General features: G+C 51.5%; 1 protein-coding gene across 1 annotated transcript in view; it reads left to right on the top strand.

Moving 5' to 3' along the window:
* LOC119696597 (zinc finger protein OZF-like) overlaps positions 1-23990 on the top strand; it is a 216142-nt gene extending 192152 nt beyond the window's left edge. Inside the window, exons 2-3 of the mRNA XM_038126367.1 lie at positions 20559-20728; positions 22178-23990. Of these exons, the coding sequence (XP_037982295.1) occupies positions 20559-20728; positions 22178-23365 (1358 nt within the window). The 3' untranslated portion in view covers positions 23366-23990. The remainder of the gene's footprint in view (positions 1-20558; positions 20729-22177) is intronic.
* The last annotated feature ends 34 nt before the right edge of the window (positions 23991-24024 follow it).

The raw sequence follows: 24024 nt of genomic DNA, 5'->3' as shown, positions 1-24024 counted from the left end.
TGTGTCTCGGCATCAGCTGCTCCCAGTGTTGCTCTGCAGCTGAATGTCACCGAGTCATTTATTGTCCTTCCCCAGCTGAGACCAAGGGGCTCAGGGCCCCAGGGAGTGGGGCTGTGTTCTGGCTCAGCTGCAAGGCGGGGTCTCACTCTGGGAGGGAGCGTCTTCCACGTGGTTTCTTTCAGGGAACACCGTGAGCCAGGCGGAGCCTGCCCAGAAATACCTGGAAGTGGAGCAGATTGGCCAAGGGTAAGTGCCCGGCAGCTGCTTCTGCACAAGCAGGGCCAGGTATTGTGCTGGTGCAGGATCAAGTGAGAAGCCAGGAGAGCTCCAAACACCTTCAGACACTGGGCTACCATCCTGCTGTCTCCCAGTCCTGATCAGAACTGATAACTGTGGTCAGAAGGCACTGCCAAAGGCCCCTGAGGCTGGCAGTGTCCTGACCACAGCATGGAATACAACCTGGAAGATCTTCTGTGCCTGGAACTGCATTGCCTAAAAGAGCAGCTCCCCATCTGGTGACTGTCAGAAAACAGTTCTCAAGAAGATTTCTTTCCAATATTTTGCTTCAAAAAATATCCATCGGTCAGGATTATTTGCCTAATATTTTAGAATCAGAAACCAGAGATGAACTAATAAGTGCTCTATGCTAGCACAGGTAGTAGGCCCCATACATTCAGTAACAGACACAGAGCTGAGGCACTCTGGGGGAAAATGCATCACCTGCCTGATGGCAGGGCCCTTGTGGAACCTGCAGGTCTTAGGCAGGAAATGGAAAAGGATGAAATGCATTCATTTCCAGTTCTTCAGACACCCATTCCTCACCTCAGGTTTTGAACTAAAGCAGTTCAGCGTGGACATTTGGGATTTGCTCCAGCCCAATTCCCTCGTGCTGGGTCTCAGTTTCCTCTCGCACACCTTGCGTGGCAGAGGGCTGGTGGCTGCTGCGCTGTTGTTGGAAGGGTCGATGCCCCCAGGTGTTTGTGACCGCTGCAGGCAGCAGAGATCTCCTGTCTGGGCTGGCTTTCACTGCCAGGGCCTAAAGCGCTGCTTCTTTCTTCTCTGCTGTTTTGTCTCCAGGGCTTTCGGAACCGTTTACAAAGGACTCGACAGGGCCACGGGAGGAGAGGTCAGTGTCAACACGCCCAGCACGTCTGGCAGCTCTCCAGGGCTTTCCCCTCTGCTGGGAGCTGTGGCTGGAGCTTTGGGGGCCAGCAGAGCTTTCCTGCCCAGGCTGCTGCTCTGGGGGCAGAGCAGTGCCAGCCTGCAGAGCACAGCTGGGACAGACTTGGTCCTTCTGAAGAGCCCAAAGGAATGCAAGGAGGGCAGCGGTGTCTGTCAGAGCAGGACATGCTGGCTTGGTCTTCATATCTAAAAGTGTGAATGCATCAGCTGCTGGAGACTGAGGCCCAATTTATCTTCACCCCAGCCTCGGACAGGAATACTATTTAGCAGTTTTTCCATCCTGCCTTTCATCTTCCAAGGGTACCTCAAGGCCTAATTGGGGAGAGATCCTTCTTGGGCTCAATTTGGTGGTTTAGTCCTACTTCATCTGTTGACAGAGAGAGTGGGAGAGAAATGAGAAGATGGATGTCCAGAGCAAAGCTCTCTCCTAAAGCCTGCAGTTGTGTTTGGGTCTGGTGTCAGTGACAGCCTGTGACAGGGATCACCTGAGCAATGGATGTGGGTGTTTGCTTTGTTGTGCTATCCCAAACAGAGCAGCTGCATCTGAGATCATGACCAAATCCCATAGAATTGCTACAGGGTTCCTGGCTGTTTTGCTCTGTTTTCACAGAAGCAGAATTACCTCCTGCTTGCCAAAGGTGTTTGAATAATAATGAGAGTGTTGAGGCCATTTGGGCAGACTGTAGGTGCAGAGAATGTTGTTAGAGCTCTGAGGCTGACAGCTGAGGGACCATTTCTGCAGAGCTTGCAAGGCCAAATGTCTCTGGCCATGTGTCCTGTGAGCAGCCCCCAGGGAGCAGAGCAGTGGGCTGTGGGAATGGCACTTGCTGAGCTCTGGTGTGCCATGCCAAGGCAGTTTGGCACAGCCCGGCTCCGTGGCTCCAAAAAGACTCGCTGCGTGTTTGCTGTGGCCTCCTGCCACAGACTGCTCCAGTTCAAGCTCTGCAGTGTCCCTTCAGGTGGCCATCAAGAAAATGAGTCTCAGAGGGCAGAACAGGGAACGAGCTGTCAATGAGATCCTGCTCCTGAAGGACAAGAAGAACCCCAACATTGTCAACTCTTTGGACAGGTGAGTGCCTCAGCTCTTATCCCGTGCACGGGCCCTGCGTTAACCTTTCCTGGCATCCTCAGTCTGTAGCCTGTTTTGAAAATGCCTGACCCAGCCATATCTCCCCAAAGCAACAGCCTGGCAATTCATTCCCTCCATGTGCTTTTGTTGCTTTGGTTTGCTTTTTCCTTCAAGCTGACCCTGTTTTCTGTGTCTTCCAACAAGTGCTGATGAACCACAGCAGAAATTATTTCACTTGGCTTCGTCTTCCCAGCACTTTCCCATTGCTGCGGGTGCAAGGAAGACCAGGTTCTTCCTTCCAGAAATGCCTCATTTGCCCATTTTTCCATAGCCTTGCCTGTTTCTGAAGGGACTTCCTGAAAGGTTTTCTGACTGCTTTTGTCCCAAGTGCTGCACGGCCTCCTCCCCTGGATAAGCCTGGCAGTTGTGTTGCCTTGTTCTGGAGGGAAGGGTGGATCTGATGAGTTCAGAAGCTGAACCAGCTGGGGGCAAGTGTTGTGGTTCCACATTGCTCTGGGCTGTTGCTAAACTGCATTTTTCACCTGCTTGCCATCTGAGGCCTCTCCTTTCTCACAGGTGTCTCCTTCTCCTTCAGACTGTGCAGATTCCAAGGGCTGTGCAGCCTGGCAGGAATGTCTCTCCAGCTGATTCTGTCCTCATTGACAAGTGACCTGGAGACAAAACTCCACTCCAGGCTTTTCCATGGGGGAATTGAGCTCTGCACATTCATCTCCATGCCCTTGTTTTCCTCTTCCAGCTTCCTTGTTGATGGAGATCTCTGGCTGGTGATGGAATACATGGATGGAGGAACTTTGCAGGACGTTGTCAGACAGACACGCATGGCTGAAGGAGAGATGGCAGCTGTCAGTCGGGAGGTGAGGGATCCTGCTTGCCACTCCCCTGCCTTGGACACGATGGTCCTTCCAAACAGGCTGTGAGAACAGGAGTGGCTCCATGCTCAGGCCTTTGTTTCTCTGTTGTTTTTATGAGCTGGAGAAGAAAGAGCCTCTGCAGTCAACGGCCTGCCAGCATCACTGCACTTCTACTCTGTTCTTGTTCTCTCTCCTGCTGGTGTGGTTCTCTCTGTCTGTTTTGCATCTGATTTGCTGTTCTCAGCTCTGCCTGGAGCCGTTTGCCTGGAGCTTGTGTGCACTGCACTCCTGGCCTGTCACAGCAAAGCTGCTGCTGGCAGAATTCTGACCTGTCCTTTCTGGTGTGATATATTCCGGCCATTGGTTTCTGCCCTTGTGTTTCTTGTTCTCTCTCAGTGTCTGCAGGGCCTGGATTTCCTCCATTCCAACCGGGTGATCCACAGGGATCTGAAGAGCTCCAACATCCTTCTGGGAATGGACGGCTCTGTCAGGCTGGGTGGGTGCTCCTGGCCAGGCACGGCGCTCCCGGGCTGCGGGTGTGGGGCTGCTTCCCAGGGACGGCCAGACCCCCACAAGGGCTGCTGGGGGCACTGCCCGGCCCCTGCTGCCAGCTGAGAGCGGCTGCCCGTGCAGAGAGCTCAGCAGAGGAGCAGGGTGTCAGCAGTGCCTTTGCTCTGGCTCTGGCCCTTCCAGAGGGGCAGCAGTGGGAATCTGAAGCTTCAAGGGAATCTTGAAAAGCCACTGCCTAAAAGCTGAGGGTTTCTGTAAGGGCCCAGTTCCATCCTTCCTTGGCTACAGCCCTGAGGACTTTTCCAGCTGACTTCAGTACTGCATTCTCAGGCTGAGCGTGGGGAATCTTTGTGCTTGGTTTCCTCATTCCAGCTGCCTTTGACAGTGTTTGTTTCTGTCCTCAGCTGATTTTGGCCTCTGCGCTCAGCTCAGCCCTGAGCAGGACCAGCGCAGCTCCATGGTGGGCACTGCTCACTGGATGGCCCCAGAGGTTGTGACCAGATGTCCTTATGGCCCCAAGGTGGACATCTGGTCCTTTGGCATTGTGACCATCGAGATGGTGGAAGGAGAACCTCCTTACTTCAGGGAAACGGGGGCCATGGTAAGAGGCAAATTCTCCAGGCGGTGCAGAGGCCTGTGAGCACAGGGGGACCCTGCACGGGGAGCAGCAGCTGGAGGTTTCTGCACGTGGGGAAGGGAATTCCCAGAGGACTCCAGCATCAACACAGCGGAATATTCCGCAGTCTCCAGCAACAATTTGCTTTGGGATTTACGTTGGTGCAGCTCTTCTGGCTGTGAGGATGAATTGAAAATGTGAAGCAAGTGCACCAGCTCTAATGTTATCTTGCAAGAAAACCCCAAATCAACCCCAAATCCCACCCCCAAACCCAACAAGATTTCTGCAGGAGTTTCTAAAAAGGTTTTGCAAGATGATTTCCCCCTGATTCTTCTCACTGGGAAACTTGTCGAAATCATGAAGATGACTATTTAACATCCCCATAATCTGACATATTTCCTTCCTAGTCCAAGCTGCTTTCTCTGTGTCACCAAGCCTGAGCTTTCAGCACCACAAACCTCCTGTTCCTTGCCTGGCAGTTTCTGGGCTGGGGCATCAGGAATGCATTTCCTTGAGTGTCAGTGGCACTGCAGAGATGCACTTGATGTAAGAATCCTCTGAAATAACACAGTCGGAGCACACTGACTCCTGAAAATGGTCTCTAAAGTTGGTGTCCATATTTGGAGAAGCAAAATGTGCTATTTCTGATGGAGGTTCCTACTCACAAAGCCAGCCAATGAAACTGGCTCTCAAGGCGAGATCATTTGGATGTTGCAATGGCTGTGGCAGCCCCAGGGTTTGGGTTTGTTGGTTGGCATAGAAGCATGAGCTCTGAGCAGCATCTGTGCCAGGGAGGAAAGTGCCCCTGGAGCTGGGGCTGAGGAGCCAGGGTCGATGTAAGCACGTGTGGGTGTGAAGGAAGCTGGCAGAGCGCTGCGTTTGCTTTCCCTGCAGGCCCGCGCTCTGATCCGGCAGAACGGGACCCCGCAGCTGCAGGAGCCCAGGCGCCTGTCGGCTCTGCTGCGGGACTTCCTCGAGTGCAGCCTGGAGCCGGACGAGGAGCGGCGCTGGTCGGCCCAGGAGCTGCTGCAGGTGAATGCCAAGGGCTGCAGGGGAAGCAGCAGCGCCAGGGAGGGGTTTTCTTGTGGGGCCCCCTCCGATAGGCGCCAGTCTCGCTGCTTTCCACACGCAAAGCAAGCAGAATCCTCGCCTGCTTTGGCTTGGCAGGCTCCTCTCGAGGCCATCTGGACCTGGTGCCCCACAGCGAGCAGGGACATCTTCAAGCAGGTCAGGGGGCTCAGAGCCCTGCCTGACCTGAGCTTGGATGTTTCCAGGCAGGAGGCACCTCCCGCATCTCTGGGCACCCTCTGTCAGTGTTTCCCCACTCTCCTGGTTAAAAAATTCTTCCTTAGATCGAATCTGAGCCTGCTTCCCTCTCCTGAGCTTCAAACCATTTCCCTTTGTCCTGTTGCAACAGAGCCTGTGAGGAGCTTGACTCTGGAAAGTAACAGTTCATTTCTTTCTTTTTTATCCTTTGGCAGCACCCATTTTTATCATCAGCCAAGCCTCTCTCCAGCCTGACCCCTCTGATCACTGCAGCAAAGCAACTGAGGGAGCAGCGGAGGAGATGAAGCACCTGAGGACAGCTTTTAGTTACAGTAGTTAGGACAACTAGTTAGTTATGGTAGTTAGCACTGCTAGTTGGTTACGGTAGTTAGTTCAGCCCGTTTGTTATGGTTCTTATGTCAGCCTGTTTGTTATGGCAGTTTTTTGAATAAAACCTCTCTCAAACCTCAGCTCCCTTGCCGTGTGCCTTCCTTCTCCCCCTGTGGCTCAGCTGCCCAGAGCAATGTGAGGAGAGAGCGGGCCCAGGCTCGCCCAGAGCTGAGCCCCAGCAGAGCCCTGGCAGAGCCCAGAGCAGCCTCGGCATCTGCAGAGTCAGCCTGGAAGGAGGCGCTTGGAGCCTTCTCGGCTGCACCCGACTCTTGGCTACAAACTGAGTGTGCTGCAAAATGCCACCGGTTCTGCAGGAGGCCAGAAGGGGCCCGGGGAAGGCCCAAGTGCTCCATGCAAGGGAAAAACCTGCCCTGGGTTTGTTATCAATAACTGTGGAGTGTTGGCTTTTGCTATTATTTATTGACTTCTGCAAATTATTCTCAATCACAATGATTTTGATATAGCACAGTTTGTAATCCCTTTTAACTGCTTTTGCTAGAGTAGAATTTGTTCAGCTTTTTGTGAGCAGTGCCCTGGCCCCTGTGTAGCTCATATCCTCACAATATCATTTACAGATGGTAATTTAGTTTGTGGACAGTGTGAAAAACATACATTATAGTTTTGGCTTTTGCAAAATATTGAAGTGGATACCATGATAATGTTAACTTTTGCTGAAGTAGGTGTAGTTTGAAATAATAACTAATGCCTTTTTTTAAACTAACTGACAATAATAACTCATAATAATAAAGAGATATTAATGAAATAGCTAATGTAGAGTTAAAGAACTTGTGGAAATAGCTAAAATGGTCTGCATGGTCAGAGAACATTTCAGGAAGGGATGTGATGAGGACCCCTGCCACTGACCCTTCCACTGTCAATAACTGTCGTCTGCTGCAACCACAGAACAGGGGCCCTTGTGAGGAAGTGACACACAACCCTCCAAACAACAATCCACAATTCCTGCACGTACTCTAAAAGGGCGAGTTGGGGGTCAAAACAACCTAAGAAAACTTGTAAACTTGTTCTAAGAAATGTTTGAATATGCATAATCTTCATGAATATGTAGTTAATCAACAGCAGTGGAAAAAGTAGATAAGAAGAGTTGCTATGGTTAACCGGTGTGCCTCTGGCCATCACCAAGCACCCAGCGCAGTTACTGATTTGTCCCTTACTATCCTTTCAAAAATTCTAAAGAGTGAGGCTCATTTCTCACAAAACCCAAGGTGCTCACCCCTTGTTATTCCCCCAAGCCAAGATTTGTCAATTCTAAACTTCATGTCTGTGAAAGAGAAGGAGGCTGTGAAGAAAAGGAATATGCACTGGTGTGGAGGCCCAGGGGCTTAACATCAGAGTCTCGATCCCCCACCTGTGGAGGACTGATGCCAAAAAGGAATAATAGATTTCAAGGTTATCGTGAGAAGTTTGCTTCTGCCATAGATCTTTGCAGGCACATGCTGATTCATGTAAAGTTATGTTACCCCATTGGCCCATTGCCTAATTACCCTGGTTCAAGCCCTCTTACCCATCTCCGGTTAGTCCCTAGAATGTTCTCCTCTCTCTGTCCCTCCACTGGCCCTGGTTTACTGCATTCCTCCACCCCTGTTTCCCTATTTGCTGACCCGACCCTTAACCCCTCCTTTGCACCATTTCCCCCCATATCCATTGGACCCTGACCCTCAGCGCCAGCCTCACTACCCCATATAAAAACCCCTGTGCCCTCAGCTTGCCCCCTGTCTTTGTCCCTGGACCCTGTTCAGCTCTGTGCCCTGTTCCTGTACCAATGAACCCAGTTGGCTGCAGATCATACAAACGCCCATGCTGCCTGCTTTGCCAGCTTTATAAAGCAGCCCTGAGCTTGGGGCTCCTGAGCGCCGGACGCTCCAAGGGCCTCGGCAGCGCCAGGACGCTCCAGACTGGGACAGCCAGGCAGGTGAGGAGGAAGTCAGAGCCCCTTTCCCTCTCTCCTGCTCCATCTCCCAGCCCAGCATCGGCCCTGGCTGCAGGACAACCTTGCTGCTGACACCGTCCTGCCAGGGATGGATTGGAGGATCTCCTTCCCCTTCCCTCTGGCAGGGAGGTGTTACAGATATGTCAAAATTCATAGGTGGATAAAATAGTATTATGCAATTAATGTACTGAATGTAATGTCATTATAAGTTTAGTATTATGACTGTACTAAAATATGGTTCTGTTATGAAAACTTAGATCTGTTATAAGAATATTAAAGGTTTACAGCTACATTGACCATATGAAAACTGCTAAAGGAAACATGTCCAGGCTAGTTAACCAAAGCTAAAGGATGGGTTTGCTTAGAAGCTCTCAGGTGTTGGATCGGCGGGAGAAATGCGGCACGCAATATGAGTGATCAGCAAATCTCGAACTTTATTGATAGGCACACATATTTATATTGGTGTTAATGAGACTAATACATATTGCAAAAGGCGAGCTCATTATTGGTTAGTTACTTATCACCCAGCTACACCTACTTCTGCATTCTTGTGGATATACTGTTACAGCTTTTCTGCTTTTCTTCATATTTCTAACCAAAGATCTTCCTCCTTATCCTGTTGTTGCACCAAGGGCACAGTGTCCTTGCCTTATACTGACTGCTGACTCCTATACTTGTCTCCTTCTTGCTTAACCAATGGTATTATGTCTATGTGACCTTTCTCAGCTAGCCAACTGTCCACAAAATCCTCCACACTCAGGGTTTGGGAAACCAGTTGTTTTACACATACCACCATTAGTCTTGCTACATTTACATGTGAAGAAGAGGAAAACAGCACAGGAACGGGGGAATTTTAACTAAGTCAGGAATAAGATATCAGCGGCACACCTGGCCACAGATAGCTAGAGTTGTACATCTTCCCTGACACGGGTCTGTGTATTGTAAATGCGATCCTTAAGGACTCGTTTAGCAGAAGACAAGAGACTGATTAATTATTCCCAAGACGTTGGAGACTGGACTGTTTACACATCTGATAGCATTATCCGTGGACTGGAGGACTATAGACGAACCATCAGATCAAGAAAAGAACAAAGAAAGTCATAGCCCCGAGCAAGAAAAAGAGTATAAGAACTGGACTCGAACTCCAGCAAATTGTGAACTCACCACCCTGATGCAAGGAAGGGGGTCAGAGCCATGTGTTTTCACCCAGAGCCAAAGTCCCAGGCTTGGCTCTGTCCTTTTTAATTCGTGGCTGGCTTAAATTGTGAATTTGAACACGAAGTAAATTTTATACCTTGTTATTTTATAATAATTTGACTCTTGCAAATTATTGATTCAGCTTAATTGGCAATTACGTTTATAACAGAGGTAAATCCCATCTTCTCTGCCCTCCTTCCTCTCCTTCTTCTGTCCTTCATTCATACATGTTCCTTTCCCATCTCCTTCTTCCCTTGTTCCTTCCTCTCCTGCCTTTTCCCTTCTATCTATCTCTTTCTCTCCTTGTCTTTCCTCCCCCAGGCACTGAGCTGCGGACAGAGACCAGGGACGACAGCAAATCCCTGCCACAGAACCTCGTGGAAGAGGCCATTTGGAACAGCTCCAGGGCGCAGGAATCCAACGGGGAGGAAAAGCCCCAGAGATCCCACAGGAGAGGGGCTGCAAACCCAGCCCAGGGAGCTGTGAGGAGGTAAGAGCCTGCCTGTGCCAGGAAGAGTGTGGGGAATGTGAGAAGAGATTCAGGCAGAGCTCAGCCGATTCCTGGCGCCTCTAAAGACAGCGGTGCCGGATGCAGAGATCCATGGGGCTGCAGAGATGCCCCTGGAGGAGCCTCGCTGGAGCACGGGGGTGCCTGAGAGGAGGCTGTGACCCCGTGGCCAGAGGGGCCCCGCTGGAGCAGCCTGTCCTGGAAGGACTGACCCCGTGGCACAGTGACCCACGCTGCAGCAGTTGGAGGGGGGCTGTGCCCCATGGGATGGACTCAGGCTGGAGAAGCTCCTGGAGGAGTCTGCGGTGGGAGAGAGCCCAGGGTGCAGCAGGGGAAGGACTCCTGTCCCTGAGCAGAGGGAGAAGCCCCGGGGGATGAAGTGAGCATGGCCCCACTCCCTGTCTGCGGCACTGCCGGGGTAGGAGGTGCAGCTGGAAGGAGGGAGGCGTGGGGCAAAGCTGGATTTGAGGGTCTTCACTGAATTCTCGTTATCCTGCTCGGAGGTTTTGGAGTTTTCTGCCAGAAGTCTCTGCCCTCCCCCACTCATCCACAGGGGCTTTGGGCAGTTTTCCCTTTTTGGGGGAAATGGAAGCGATGCACTGATGCTCCTGATTAGGGGTAGGAGAAGTGAGGCTCCAGGGCTCCCCGCTGAGCCGCAGGCAGCGGGGCCGCAGGGCCGGGAAAGGCGTGGCGGGAGCTGCGGAGAAGTTTGTTTGTGTTGGCAGCTCAACGCCGGCCCGGGCCCGGGCCCGTTCCGGGGCTGTTCCTCATCTCCGGCTTTGCCCTCACGCAGCCCGGGGGGCGCTGCGAGCGCGGGGCGGGGCCGTGCCGTGCGCGGAGCCCGCCCCAGGCTGCGATTGGCCGCCGGTGCCGTCAGTCGTGGCTGTGGCGCGCTGATTGGCGGGGCGGGGCGAAGCAGGGCCCCGGGGGCGGGCTGAGGGCGCGCGTGGCGCAGCAGCGGCGCCATTGGCGGAGCGTCTGTGCGGGCCCGGGAGCGGCGGCAGCGGCCGGAGCGCGGGGAGGCGGCGGCGGAGCTCGGAGGCGGCCCCGGCGCAGGTGGGAGCCGCGCTGGGTTGTGCGGGGGCTCGGGGCTGGCTGCGGGCCGAGGGGGCGGCAGGGGGCTGCGGCGGGTTGGCTGTGCCGTGTGCGGCCCGTGCTGGCCCTGGGCTGAGGGCGCTGCGGGAGCGGCTGCCCGCGGTCTCCTTCCCGCCGCTGCCTGGGCAGGAGCCGCTGCCGGAGCAGCGCTGGCTCGGCCCGGTTGCTGTGGCCGGGACAGAGGTGGCTGCCCCGTGGCCGGGGCTGCGCGGGGAAATTGCCGTCGCCGGAGGTTTCTGTGCCCCGAGGAGACAGCGGAGTCCTGGCAAAGTGACTTTATTGCTGAGCAGAGGGAGAGCCCGTGGGGCATTTGCCGTGCGCTCTCTGCCAGTGTTGTAGTCCGCAGCCTCCTTTTTATCCTCATTCTCCCGGCAGCTTCTCCCTCTGCCTTTGCCCACGGGCTGAGGTACTTGGAAGGTTCAGAGTTCCCGATGCGCCTGCTGCATGTCCTCGTTAATGTGCGCCCCCACTTTTGTGTAACAGCCGATATTCATGGCTCTGTGAAGTCTTTGTTCTTCTCCAAGTTCAGGAATTTAATATTTTAGCTGAGCAGCTGCCTGTGTCAATAACATTTTCTGAAACAGACCGATTTTCCTATTATTTCATTATGTTCAAGTCCCTGCCCCATTGCCAGTCAAATTCATGCGATTATTTGTAAAGACACATTTATTTGCTTCCTTCCAATCCCTTCTCTTCTTATTTTGTCAGTAATTGCCTTTTCGAACTTTTCATTACCATTGTCACAAAGTTCTTCTACTGAGTCCTCTTTGGTTTTGGGATTATTCTCGGTGCCCTCATTCCCTGTCCTTTTGTAGCCGTTTCTGGATCAGGAGGCCTGGCTGCCACCTGCACCCCCTGGCTCAGCTGCTGAATGAGCTGCACTCTCAAGGTGTGGAGCATGGTACAAAGATGAGAGTTGCTGTAGCACCTGAGAGGAGAAACAGCATTGGTTTAACCTGTGGTCTGCCAGGGAACCAGGAAATCGTGTCCCATTCCCCTCCATTCCACTTTTGGGCAGGAACATGAGCTGCTTTCTTATTTCCTCTTTCATCTGTTTCACTTTTCTTTTGTCATTTATTTTCCAAGAGCAGATTGAGTTATTTAATTTTCCACCAACTCCTGCTTTTTCTGCTAACAGCTGATCTGATCCCATCCCATGGTGAAATGTTGTGTTCCTCATTTCAGTGGATTGGTGGGCAGGAAGGTCAGGAGCTGGAGCAGTCTGGCTGTAGATTATTTGGAGGACATCTTGTAATCTAATGTTGGCTTTAAAATGATGAATGGGTTCTGTGGCTCTTGATAGTGTTATGAATGAAATTGCCAATTTAATTTATCAATAATTTGCAAGAGCCAAATTATGATATATAAACAAAGTACAAAATTTATTTCGCGCAAATTGACAGAATTTCGGTAAGCCACGGATTGGACAGAGTCTAGCCCGGGAATAGACCCCGGGTGACACGCTGAGCAGCTCCAAGCACTGGCAGCTTCGGGGTGCGGCGAGCATACCTGGGTCTCTCTACACGCAGGTTTTTATCCCATTTTTCTTGCCGTGGGCTAGGAAGTCCATTGTCCTTTTCATAACCAAACAAGTTCCAAAGGTTTCTCAGGTCCAGTAGAATGCTATCTGATGGAAGATGGTCCGGTCCTCGATGTCTTTGGGAATAATTCATCGGCTTCTGGTCTTGTGCTAGACAGGACTAAGCTTAACAATACACAGTCTCATCCTGAGAGAGATATCCTTGTTATCACCCTGAATACCCGATACTCAGTTCTTACTGGAAATCTCTTTTACAAACCGAGAGATTTCCCAGAAGTGTTTTAAAATTCTAAAGAGTGTGTGTTCTTCCCCCCCTCCGGTCAGGAATATCCAGAACCGCCGATGGTGTAATTCCCTGCATAGCTGCAACCTCGTGATCGAGGATTCCTGCTGTGTTTCACATGTAAATGTGGTCTATCGGGGTGGTATGTGTGTTGGTATCCTGCTTGCCGACCAATTTCTTCTGCTTTTTCCCTGAGAACATGTCCAGACGTAGCCTCCCTGTGTCCCCCTTTACTTAATATCTATCTACCTTAATATTTTATACTATCTTGAATCTGTTCTTCTATTCTAATAAATATGAATTTTGACATCCATTCATAACAATAGGAATTCCTTAGGGTTCCCAGGGGCTGGTCCATGGTGTTGTAAGCTTCCTTCTGGTGGCCATGCATGTTTTCCCCATTTTTGGCACTCCTTCAGGAGCCAGGACTGCATCCATTGACCGATTTTCTCTAATTTAAATGTCACACACTTGGATTCCCAACTGATTTTCTGAACTTGTCATAGCAGAAAACACCAGTGCTGTGATACACCCTGTATAACACAGACAGTGACAGCTCATGTTGGAGTGGGCAGAGGCATGATTCTACCAACTTCAGTTTTCACAACATTCTCCATTAGGTGTTTCCCTTTGCAGCTGAGCCCATTTCTGTTGCAGAGTCAGATATCTTTACCACGGGCTTTGACTTGAGCTGTGCAAATTCCATCTGTGCAAGCAGGCAGAGCTTGGGGTGAGGGCCAGAGGGAATCAGCCCAATTCCTGCCCCAGGCAAGAGACCCGGGTCCATTGTCCACCCTTTGCCCAGCAGTGTTAATTTGCATTTCTAAAGCTCCTCTCCATGCTGCCTGGAATGAAGCTTCTTCCAGGGCAGTAATCTGGTGACTCCCTTGTGCCTTCCCCCCCCCACCTCCCGTTGCTTTCTTTTGGTGCTTCTTTTTTTTCTTTTTTTTTTTTTAACAATATGCTATTAACTGTTTATGAGATATAGGGTCGCCTTTATACCTTTTCTAGTCTTTTAAATTGCAGCCTGACGATGAGCACCAAAAAATCCAGACCAAACTTTTGCCATCCATGAGAGATAGGCACACACATACCCAAAGAGCCTCTTTTTCTCTTAAGAATAAAAATTGATTCTGACACCCCTGGCCCAGACTTAACTGACCATATAAAAGTAGGATTGTTAAGAAAAAAACATTCTAATGATGTAATCCTCTCACCGACATAACAGGAAAAGCCAAAACTCTCCAATATTTCCAGTGTTAGAGACTCAAGGCATTACTTGATTGTGGCCAGGATGTGCAACAGAAATCATTTCATCCACACACAGAGAGCTGTGCAGAGAAAATCATTCCATGACATGTGGGTTTTACCGGATGAAATAAGATTTGATAGAAATAACCTTTTATATTTTGCAGCAGTGCAATGCCAGGCAGCCCAGTGTGTGAGTGTCAGGGAGCCCCAGAGTGGAATTGTGCCGCTGTCTTGCCCAGCAGCTGTGGCGAGTGCAGGCCCAGCAAGCCCTGAAGCTGCAGCAGTGGCAGCAAGGATTGGCGCCAGTGGCTGGAGATGCCAGAGGAGGGTGGGCAGGCAGAGGATTTGAGCAGAGGATGTGTGGGCAGGCCCAGGGCCTTGGCCCGCTCTGGAGCCCTGGCTGCTGCTGCGTTGCCTTCAGTGCAGGCTCAGGGGCGGCCTCCCATCCTCCTGCTGCGGGCGGGAAGTGCAAATCTCCGGGGCTTCGGAGCCCTTGAGCCCAGGCTGAGGGGTCCCCCCGTGTTCAGCTGTGCTGGCGGCTGTTTCTGGCCTCAGGGACGCTTGGCAGGGGCCCCTTGGCCACCAGTGCTGCTGCTGTGCACTCCTTAGGCAGGAGCCGATGTCCTGGCTGGGTGTTGGGAACAGCCAAGTGCCAAGGCAGGCTCTGTGCCAGCCCAGCTTCCTGTGGGAGAGATTTCCCAGGAGACAGGATTCTGGCCACAGCCTGCCTTAAATGTTCATCCCTTATCTGCACCCTGCACTAGGTGGAGAATTACCAGGGTGAGGAATTCCAGAGGTGAATTGCAAGGGAGATAATTGAATATCTGCCCTGGGTCTGGCTCTTCTTCTTGCCAGAGCCAATGGCAAAAGCCGTACCCATGGCATCTTGGTTTCTATCACCAGCTTCCAAAGGTCTTTCTTTCCCCATTCATTTTTTCTACCTGAGCTGAGCTCTGGGGGTTGCCAGGGGTTCTGGAGGTCTCATTGTATTCCCAAAGCTGCCACAACCCCTGAAGGATCTTCCCTGTAAAACCTGTTCTGCTTTCTGAGTCTATTGTTTCCACAATCCCTTCTCTTGGAATTATTTCTTTCAGAAATACCTTAATAAGTGATGCAGTGGTTGCTGAAGCAGTCAGAATTGCTTTTGCCCCCCTGTAAGGTGACATGGTGTCAGCAGAAGCTATTGAAGCCTTCCTGCTCAGGGCATTTCAGTGCCAGGCTCTTGCAAGCACACACAGCTCTGCCGGTTGAGCTGACCGTGGGGCGGTGACCTGCGCTGTGTCTGATTCCCCTTCCTCAATAACAGCGTGTCTTGTAGCTCTTTTCCCTTCTGCTGCCCTTGCAGAGCCATCCATACACACATTTTCTCCCTCGGGCCGGGGAATGTCTCATCAATCTCTCCCAGGCTGGGTCTGGAGCTCTGTGCCTTGAATGCAGCCCTGGGTTTCTTGCCAGCCCCTCTGCAGGCTGTTGAGACAGGAGGCTGGGTGAAACCCTTCCCCTGTCCTCAGTTCTGAATCCTCCTGTGCCATTGAACAAGTTTCATGCTGTAATAACTGAGCCCTGCTCATCCATGTAGAGGCTCTTTTGGTTGTCAAAGCTTTACCTTGATGCCAGACTTGAACGATAGGAGATCCTCCTGTTGACATCAGTTTTTGGGTCTTAGTTCCCATGAGAGCTGTGTCTGCACAATTCTGCAGGGAATATGCCCACTCTCTGGCCACAGGTAAACATTTTACCCCCAGAATTCTTTTGGCTTGGCCCTGTTTAACATTCACCTGTAATTTAAATGATTTTTGTTAAGAAATTTTATTCACAAGCATCAGAGTCTAAATGTCCAAAAAGGAGACAGAGGAGTCCTTTTACTTTATTGGAATAAAGGGAGGGGCCATGGGGCATTCCCCTGGAGTCTCTCAGATTTTTGGAGGATGCAGCCTCCTTTTTATCCCAATTTCCTGGCCGCGTTACCCTTCTCTCTTTCCCCAGTGGCTGAGGGACCTGAGAGGTACATACTTCCAGATACACCTGATACCAAAGATTTCCCTCTAATGTATAACCATCCCTTTTAATTTTTAATTCTTATGGAATTTAGGGGTTTTCCCCATTGCTTCTTTCATCTTTCAACATCTAAATTGATTTCTCAGCAAACCAAAAGTTTATTTCTAAAATCAGGTATCTTTTTCCATTCATCAAGCAGTGTAATCCTTCCCATTGTTTCTTTTATCTCTCAGTGCTAGTTTTATCTACCAGCAGACCCACAGTTTGTTTGTAAAGACAAATCTGCTATTCCTCTCATTTTTTTCTTGTCTGGAAGGGCCAGAGCAGCAGCCTCAATTAATCTACTTTTTAACACTTGAAAATTCTCTTTTTCTCCTCGTGTCCATCCATTTTCTTGACTGGCAGGATAGGAGTGTTGTAGGGAGACATCCCTGGCTCCAAAAGCCCTGCTTTTAGCCAGGACTCAATACCAGGCTGTGAGCCCTTCCTTCCCTTCCCTGGAGTAGGGTGTTGCTTTTAGACACTGTTGTGGTGTGTTTGGTTTTATTAGTAGGATTATTGTTTGATTTATAATTTTCTGGTGCTGTCTTTTGGTTTCTGCCCTTTTCCCAGACCTTCCTTTACTCCCCCTTTTATGAAATGCCAGTCTCTCCCTAAAAACTGCCCTCTCTCGAGAAACTTCCCTGTCAGTTTTGTACTTCTTTAAACTTCATTAGTTCACTGAAACTGTTCTTTTCCCGTGGGATTCTTCATTGGTTGATATTTGAATGCCTGCCTTGTATATTACCTCTAGTTTCTCCTGATTTGTTGAGTTTTGTATCCTCCCCTGTGACCCTCTCTTGGTATATAAGCTATTGTCTGCCCCGAGATCGGGGTCCTGGAAGAGCTGGAGAGGAAGCTGTAACATCAGATAAACTTAGCCCAGGATCCGTGACTCCGCCTTTGTTTTGCGCTGTGCCTTTCCTGGCAGCGGGGAATCAGCGGAGCAGAGAGGGGACTGTAGCTTCTCGTCACCATCCAGCCGGGACAAGCAACAAGACCCCACTTGTCCTGGTTGATTCAAAGTAATTTGGAGAGGCTCCATGTCTAGTTTTCCCTCTTTCCCTGGGGCTGCCTGCACCTGTGGGTTCATTTCAGCACAGGCCTTGCCTATGACATGTGACAAAGGTACAGCAGAACTAGCCTCTGAATCACCTTTTACAATATTAAAATCCAGCCATCAACTTCCTTCCTAGTAAATTACAATCACAGTAGGAAGGAAAAGAAACGAATTAATTTCAAACGTATCCCCCACAGCTCCTAATGGTGATTGAACAAATCATACCTGCTCATCTTCCTCACTTCTTCCCTTAATAATTAAAACATGCCTTTACTATTTTCCCCTTTAGGTCTAAGATTCAGAGTGGATTGAGAGGCCCCAGTGTCCATCAGGAGAGGCCTCCTCTCAGTGCAGACCCACCCTGAATGTTCTCAAGGGCTCCAGTGTGGTGGGTCCCTGGTGTGATGGGAGCTGTGACACCCCTGCCAATCCATGTCCATCAAGGGCTGGACTTGCTCGTGCTGAGGGTGCTGCTGTCTGTGCTTGCAGTGTCCCTGTGCCCTGCAGCTGGAGCCCTGATTCCTTGCCAGGGGCTGTTTGGGTGGGCTCTGCCCTGCCGAGGAGGGCAATGCCTCTGCCAGGTGCTTGTGGCCAAGCCCGTCCCCTGGGTGCTGGGGTTGATCCCTCGGGGGCTGTAGGAGCTCTGCCATGGCCTTTGCCTTCAGCTTGGCTTTTTCTGCTCCCTTCTTGCATTCCCCTGCTGTGCCTTTGTGCCCAACTGCTCCGGGGCCTTCTTGTGCCACTCCTGCAGCCGCCCTCAGTGCCTGTGGGTGCTTGTCTTGCTTTACAAGACAGGTGTCTGCTAGGGAAGGCAGAAAAAGTTTCTCTTGGAATGGAGAATGCAAACCCTGTCCCTCTGAATTATTAGAATAGTGAAATCCAGGGGCTCTCAGGCCAAGATACGGGAATAGGAATAACAGTTCTTTCCTGGTGTGTACAATAGAGCAGACAGACAGCAGCAGCTCCGGCGCTGACAGCAATCAGAACCCGAGCCCAGTGCCGGCCTCTCGGCCGCGGCGCTCTCCCCTGGGTGCGGTTCCGGGCACGGCCGGCAGGGGCGCTGGTGGCTCCCGGGGGGCAGGGCAGGTGCAGCGCTCCCCCGGTGGCTGCAGGGGGCGCTCCGGCGCGGGCTGGGGAGCGGCAATGGCGGCTTTGGCCGAGGATGGGCAGGGATGGAGGAGGCTCCGCTTCACAAACCCCGGGGGCAGCCGGCTCCGGTGCTCCAGCAGAACTCTGGGAAGGCAGCAAGCTGGGCCGGCAGGATGTCTCAGCAGGCAGAGGGTGAGGGGCTCCCAGCAGGGCAGGCAGAGCTGAGGTCGGGATTCCGGGCACCTGAGCAGACGGGGATTAATCTCTCTTTTAGCGGAGTAGGTGTTTATAAAGGTCCCAGCTCAGCAGCTGTTCTCACGAGCAGAGGCTCACCCCATGACAGAAGCAGCAGCTCTGGTCCGGGCTCTGGCAGCAGCAGTGGAAACTCCCTTCCCTAAGAGCGGCTGCTCTGATTGTCCTCCGAAAAACTGAGAGAGGGCCAGCAGCTCTGCCCAGCCCCAATCCTCCGGCATCTCTGCCCCCTCTGTCCTCACCCCAGGGAAAACTCCCAAAAAATCCCTTTGTCCCAAGCACTCAGCAATCAGCTCTCATCAGCAACTCAATAGGAAGGAATTGCCCAGGCCTAAACCCCCACAGCTGCTGAGCTTTCTACTAAATTATTCCTTTCTCCAGTGACCCAAAACAAATCCTTAAAAGAAAATCCTGATCCTTCCACGTGCAGTCTGCCTTTCCCAGATGTTCCTTCATCCTCCTCCTTGTGCTCAAGGTCCCCTCCAGAGCCCGGCGTCCTGCAGCCTCCGGGGGCCAGGGGCCACTGCTGGGCCTGCCCCACAGCCCCGGCCCGGCCCCGCAGCTCCCCACAGGCCCCAACCCGTGCTCCCGGTGCTGCCACTGCCCACCACAGAGAAAACCCCCCTGAAATCCTGACCTCCTTGTTTTCCTCTTCTGGAAACTGGGATTTCAGAGGATCAGCTGGCTAATTTTTACGCTATGACCCTGCTGAAAAACATCTTCAGTATTTTTCTCTTCCTCCTCTTTTCCATCATCCTTTCTCTTACTACATAGATTCCTCCTGCGGCTTCTTGCCTTAACCATATTGCTGCACACTCCCCTTCACCCAGTGCCTTCCCAGCACACCAACAGCATCCATCCCTTGTCCAAATCCCTTTTCCACTTCCCTTATTGCCCCTGTTATAAATGTAATTGCCAATTAAGCTAAATCAATAATTTGCAAGAGTCAAATTATTATAAAATAACAAGGTATAAAATTTACTTCGCGTTCAAATTCACAATTTAAGCCAGCCACAAATTAAAACGGACAGAGTCAAGCCCGGGACTTTGGCTCTGGGAGAAAACACACAGCTCTGACCCCCTTCCTTGCATCAGAGTGGTGAGTTCACAATTTGCTGGAGTTTGAGTCCAGTTCTTATACTCTTTTTCTTGCTCGGGGCTATGACTTTCTTTGTTCTTTTCTTGGTCCGATGGTTCCTCTATAGTCCTCCAGTCCACGGATAATGCTATCAGATGTGTAAACAGTACAATCTTCAATGCCTTCATCTATATTCATCTCCTTTTCCTGTTCCTCCCAGAACCTTGTCTCCTTTGAAACAAAGGCTGCAATACACACACCGAGTCCGGAAATACATACAGCTTTTACTGGTAGTCTTTTTACATGTTAGTGGATTCTCCTGAAACAGACTATTTGCCTTAGGTTGATTATCATAAAATATGCTATCTTCAGGCTATCAGTAGCCAGATGGGCCACTGCTCCCGTTCCCTGATTTAGTTACATTTTATGTGAACTCCTCTTACATCCCAGCAAATTTACGGGAACTCATTCACACAAGGTAGATTACGGAACTACATTGGCTTTTGGTTATCTAGGATCACTAAGGCCCGGTGATGGCTAGGTTCACTCAGAATCTCTATAGAAGAAGTTTTCCCTTTTAGTTGCAAATTACACCTTCTATTCAAGGACACCTGTGGAAGCTGCTGAAGAAACTGATGTCTCAATTCCTGTATAGGATTTTTAGGATTCCAGGTGCCTTTTTGTGGTAAACCCCAAAACATGATTTTAGGTCAGTGTAGCTATAAACCTTTAATATCTTTATAACAGAGCTATGTTTAGTATATTCATAATACTATATTTATAATAACACTACATTTGATATATTTATAAAATGATAACGTTTTATCTGCCTATGAATTTTGACATGTCTACAACACCCCCCTGGGTGTCCATGTTCCTAATTACCTCTGGGAGAATGTGCAAACTCACTCAACATTCTCCCGAGGGACCCTTCAGAGATACTTTAGGATCATCATCCCTTTGGCCAGGACCCCTTCCTAGCTTCCCCTTTTCTACCCTCCATGGGTACTGTACACTCCCCTTCACCAAATCCCTTCCCAGTACACCAACACCATCCATCCCCTGTTGTCCAAATCCTTTCTTGACTTCCCTTATTGCTCCCCTGGGTGTCCAAGTCATTAATTATGCCTGGGGGAATGTGGAAAAGTGCCTCAACATTCTCCTAAGGGACCCTCCTGAGATATTTTGGTGGGGACCCCTTAGTGGCTTTCCCTTTTCTGCCCTCCATGGGTGCCCTGCCATGCTGACTCCCCGAAGATGCCAGTGCACTCCCTGATGAGATTTTCAGTGCTCTCTCCCTGCTGCCTCTTCCCAGCCCCCCTGATGTGTCACTCGTCTGTCTCCTGGTCACTCTCGGGTACCCAATCCATCCCCGGTGCCGCCGCCACCCAAGGGAGCCGATCACCCAAACTGGGTGAGGCACCTTCAGCTGCACTCACTGCCCGCCGCCCTGGACGGTGGAAGGAATTCCGGACGAGTCCCAAGGTGTGTTGAAGAATTCACAACACCAGAGGATTCTGTGTGGCAAGAAGACAGAGGGGTCCTGTAAAAGTAATTTCATTCCTAAAAAAAAGGGAGAAGCCATGGGACATTTCCCACGGGGTCTCTCCAATCTTTGGAGGACACAGCCTCCTGTTCATCCTGATTTTCCTGGCCGCATCTCCCTTTCCATTTTCCCATTGGCTGAAGTACTTGAGAGCTACAGACTTCCCAATCCACCTACTACATATCCCCTTTAATACTTTCCCCACTTTTGTATAGCAAACGATATTCAAGGCTCATTGTTGTTCTTCTCGGAGTTCACGAATTGAGCAGGACCTTGGCTGAGCAGCAGTCTGTGTCATCAATCAATAACATTTTCTGAGGCTGGTGGCTTCTCCTGTCACTTCCTTATGTGCGAGTCCCTGGCCCTATCCCTGAGCAGGTTGACAGCATCTGTTTGTAGAGACACTTTCCTCTTGTTCCTCTCATGGGGGTTCCCCGTTTGTGGGACATCCCCCCTGGAGCAGGGTGTGCCCCCTTGCTGCAGCCCCGCCCTCAGGCAGCGCTCAGCCAATCAGAGCGCGCGGCGCTGATGACTCAGCAGTGTCCGGGCAGACCCGCGGCTCCCAGCGTTCCCCACCTGCGCCCCCCCCTCGGCCGCAGCGCCCCCCGCGAGGGGAATTTGGGGAGGTGGGAGTGGGGCAGCGCCAGGGCCGGGCCCCCCCGCGCTGTCCTGGCGGGAGCGGCTGCAGTGGGGACCGAGTGCGGGCGGCAGCGGCCGAGAGCCCAGCGCTGCCCCAGCCCGAGCTGCCCCAGCTCCATCCCTGCCCCTCCGCTGGGATGCTGTGGGCTTGGGGGGAAGAGGGAGCCGGCAGTGGGTGCTGGGCCTGGGGGCAGGAGGAGAAGGGAAGGAGAAGTAGGGTTGAAGAAGAATATGGTCCAATGATGCACGTGGTAGGGGAAAGTGGGATTGTGCAGGAGAAGGGGGAATAGCAGGAGGAAGAGAAGTGTGAGGAAGAGTAGGGATACCGGATGAGGAGGAGGAGCAGAAACAGGAGCCCCCACAATGTTCCACTTCCTTGTGTATCTGAAGCCTCCCCCACAGCCCCAGGAGCATTGCCCACCCCCCCATAGAGCCAGGTGACTGGGGAAGGGTAATGCATGATTTTCAAAGGGCTGTATCTTGGTGTTTCTGAGCTTCATTGAGCTAAATGTTGTTGCTTTGGTTTTTTTTGGTGTGAATCTTTGTGTTTTGGAGGGTGGTTTTGGCTGAATTGTGATGTTTGGGGAGTTTTTGGCCTGTGTCTTGAAGTTTGCAGGATTTTTGTGCTGAATCTTGGTGTTTTGGCAGTTCTTACAGACACAAGATTCTCAACGACTTCCTGAGATAAACTTGGGCACGAAGGAACTCCTAGTCCAAGGTGCTCTCATTTTGTTTTTTACCTATACCAGGATTTTTCATTCCCAGGGTGTGGCCACATGGAGGAGGAGGAAAAGCCCTGGAGATTCCGCACAAGGAGGGGCTGCAAACCCAGCCCAGGGAGCTGCAGGGAGGAAAGAGCCCCCCTGAGCCAGGAAGGTGGCCGGAGATCCAGCCAGAGCTCAGAGCTGGTGAAGAAGCCTCATGGCAGGGAGAAGCCCCACAAGTGCTTGGAATGTGGGAAGAGTTTCAGCAGGAGTTCCAACCTAATCGAGCACCAGGTGATCCACACTGGGGAACAGCCCTATGAGTGTGAGGAATGTGGAAAGCGTTTCGGCTGGAGCTCCAGCCTGAGGCAGCACCAGGTGATTCACACTGGAGAACGGCCCTTTGAATGTGGGGAGTGTGGGAAGAGCTTCAGTCACAACTCTGTCCTGATCCAACACCAGAGGATCCACAGTGGGGAAAAGCCCTTTGAGTGTGGGGAATGTGGGAAGAGCTTCAGGCAGAGGGGCCAACTGATGCAACACCAGATGATCCACACAGGGGAGAGGCCTTATGAGTGTGGGGAATGTGGGATGGGCTTCAGCCAGAAGGGCCACCTGACGCAACACCAGATGATCCACACTGGGGAAAAGCCCTATGAGTGTGGGGAATGTGGGAAGAGCTTCAGCCAGAGCTCTGGCCTGAGGAAACACGAGAGGATCCACACTGGGGAAAAGCCCTATGAGTGTGACGAGTGTGGGAAGAGCTTCAGCATGAAGTTCCAGCTGACGGAACACCAGAGGATCCACTCTGGGGAAAAGCCCTACAAGTGTGGGGAATGTGGGAAGAGCTTCAGAGACAGCTCAGCCCTGATTCGGCACCAGGTGATCCACACAGGGGAACGGCCCCACACCTGCTTGGAATGTGGGAAGAGCTATGGGTGGCACTCCGACCTGAGAAAACACCAGCGCATCCACACCGGGGAGAAGCCCTACAAGTGTCCTGAGTGTGGGAAGAGGTTTCAGATCAGCTCCAGTCTTATTGTACATCAGCGGAGTCACACGGATGAGAGGCCCTTCCGCTGCCCCGACTGTGGGAAGGGCTTCAAGCAAAACTCCAAACTCACCATCCACCGGCGCATCCACACTGGGGAGAGGCCCTATGAGTGTGCTGAGTGTGGGAAGAGCTTCTCCACGAGTTCAATCTTGACCAAACACCAACGGAGGCGCCACTAAGGGAAGCCCAGTGAGTGCCCCGAGTGCGGGAAGAGCTTTGTGCTCTGCTCCAGCTCCATCCGCCATGGGAGGATCCGCGTTGGGTGATCCCCAGTGACCCCTGTTGGGCAGAGTCCTGGTGATCTCTTGTCCTGGTGATCCGTGTTGGAAAGACACCTGGCAGGGTGTCTCCACATCTTCCTGGCTCCTCTGGGCATATGGATGTATACAGGGGGAGGAACATCCATCGGGACACAGACCAGCAATGGGAATTCCTTGGGGAGAGCGGATTTGTTGACTTTCAACCCCAGAACATCTTTTCCGTTCAATCCTATCTTCTGGTGGCATCAAGGAATACTGAATGGTGTTGGAGGTCTTTTCCAGTTTCAGGCATTCCACAATTTCGATTTCCTATTGCCCAAAGGTGTCTTTGGCAGCCAAATGGTGAAAAAAGTGGGGAAAAGATCAAGATTTTGGAGACAGTGGGGTAGAAACTTCACCAAAAAAAGGTTCTTCTCTCCCACCAAGCACTCTGCCAGCATGAACACGGAAATCCTTTTCTTTTGGCCTTGTTTTTCTTTCCATTTCTCTTCATCCCTTAAAAATATCCGATATTGGGATAAAATAAAGACATTGAATTAAGACATGGATGTGGTCATGGTAGGTCACAAACATGGAGA

The sequence above is a fragment of the Motacilla alba genome, unplaced genomic scaffold (assembly GCF_015832195.1).
Source record: "Motacilla alba alba isolate MOTALB_02 unplaced genomic scaffold, Motacilla_alba_V1.0_pri HiC_scaffold_34, whole genome shotgun sequence".
Taxonomy (NCBI): Eukaryota; Metazoa; Chordata; class Aves; order Passeriformes; family Motacillidae; genus Motacilla; species Motacilla alba.
The sequence above is the reverse complement of the archived record's forward strand: the minus strand, read 5'-3'. Positions and strand labels throughout refer to the sequence as shown.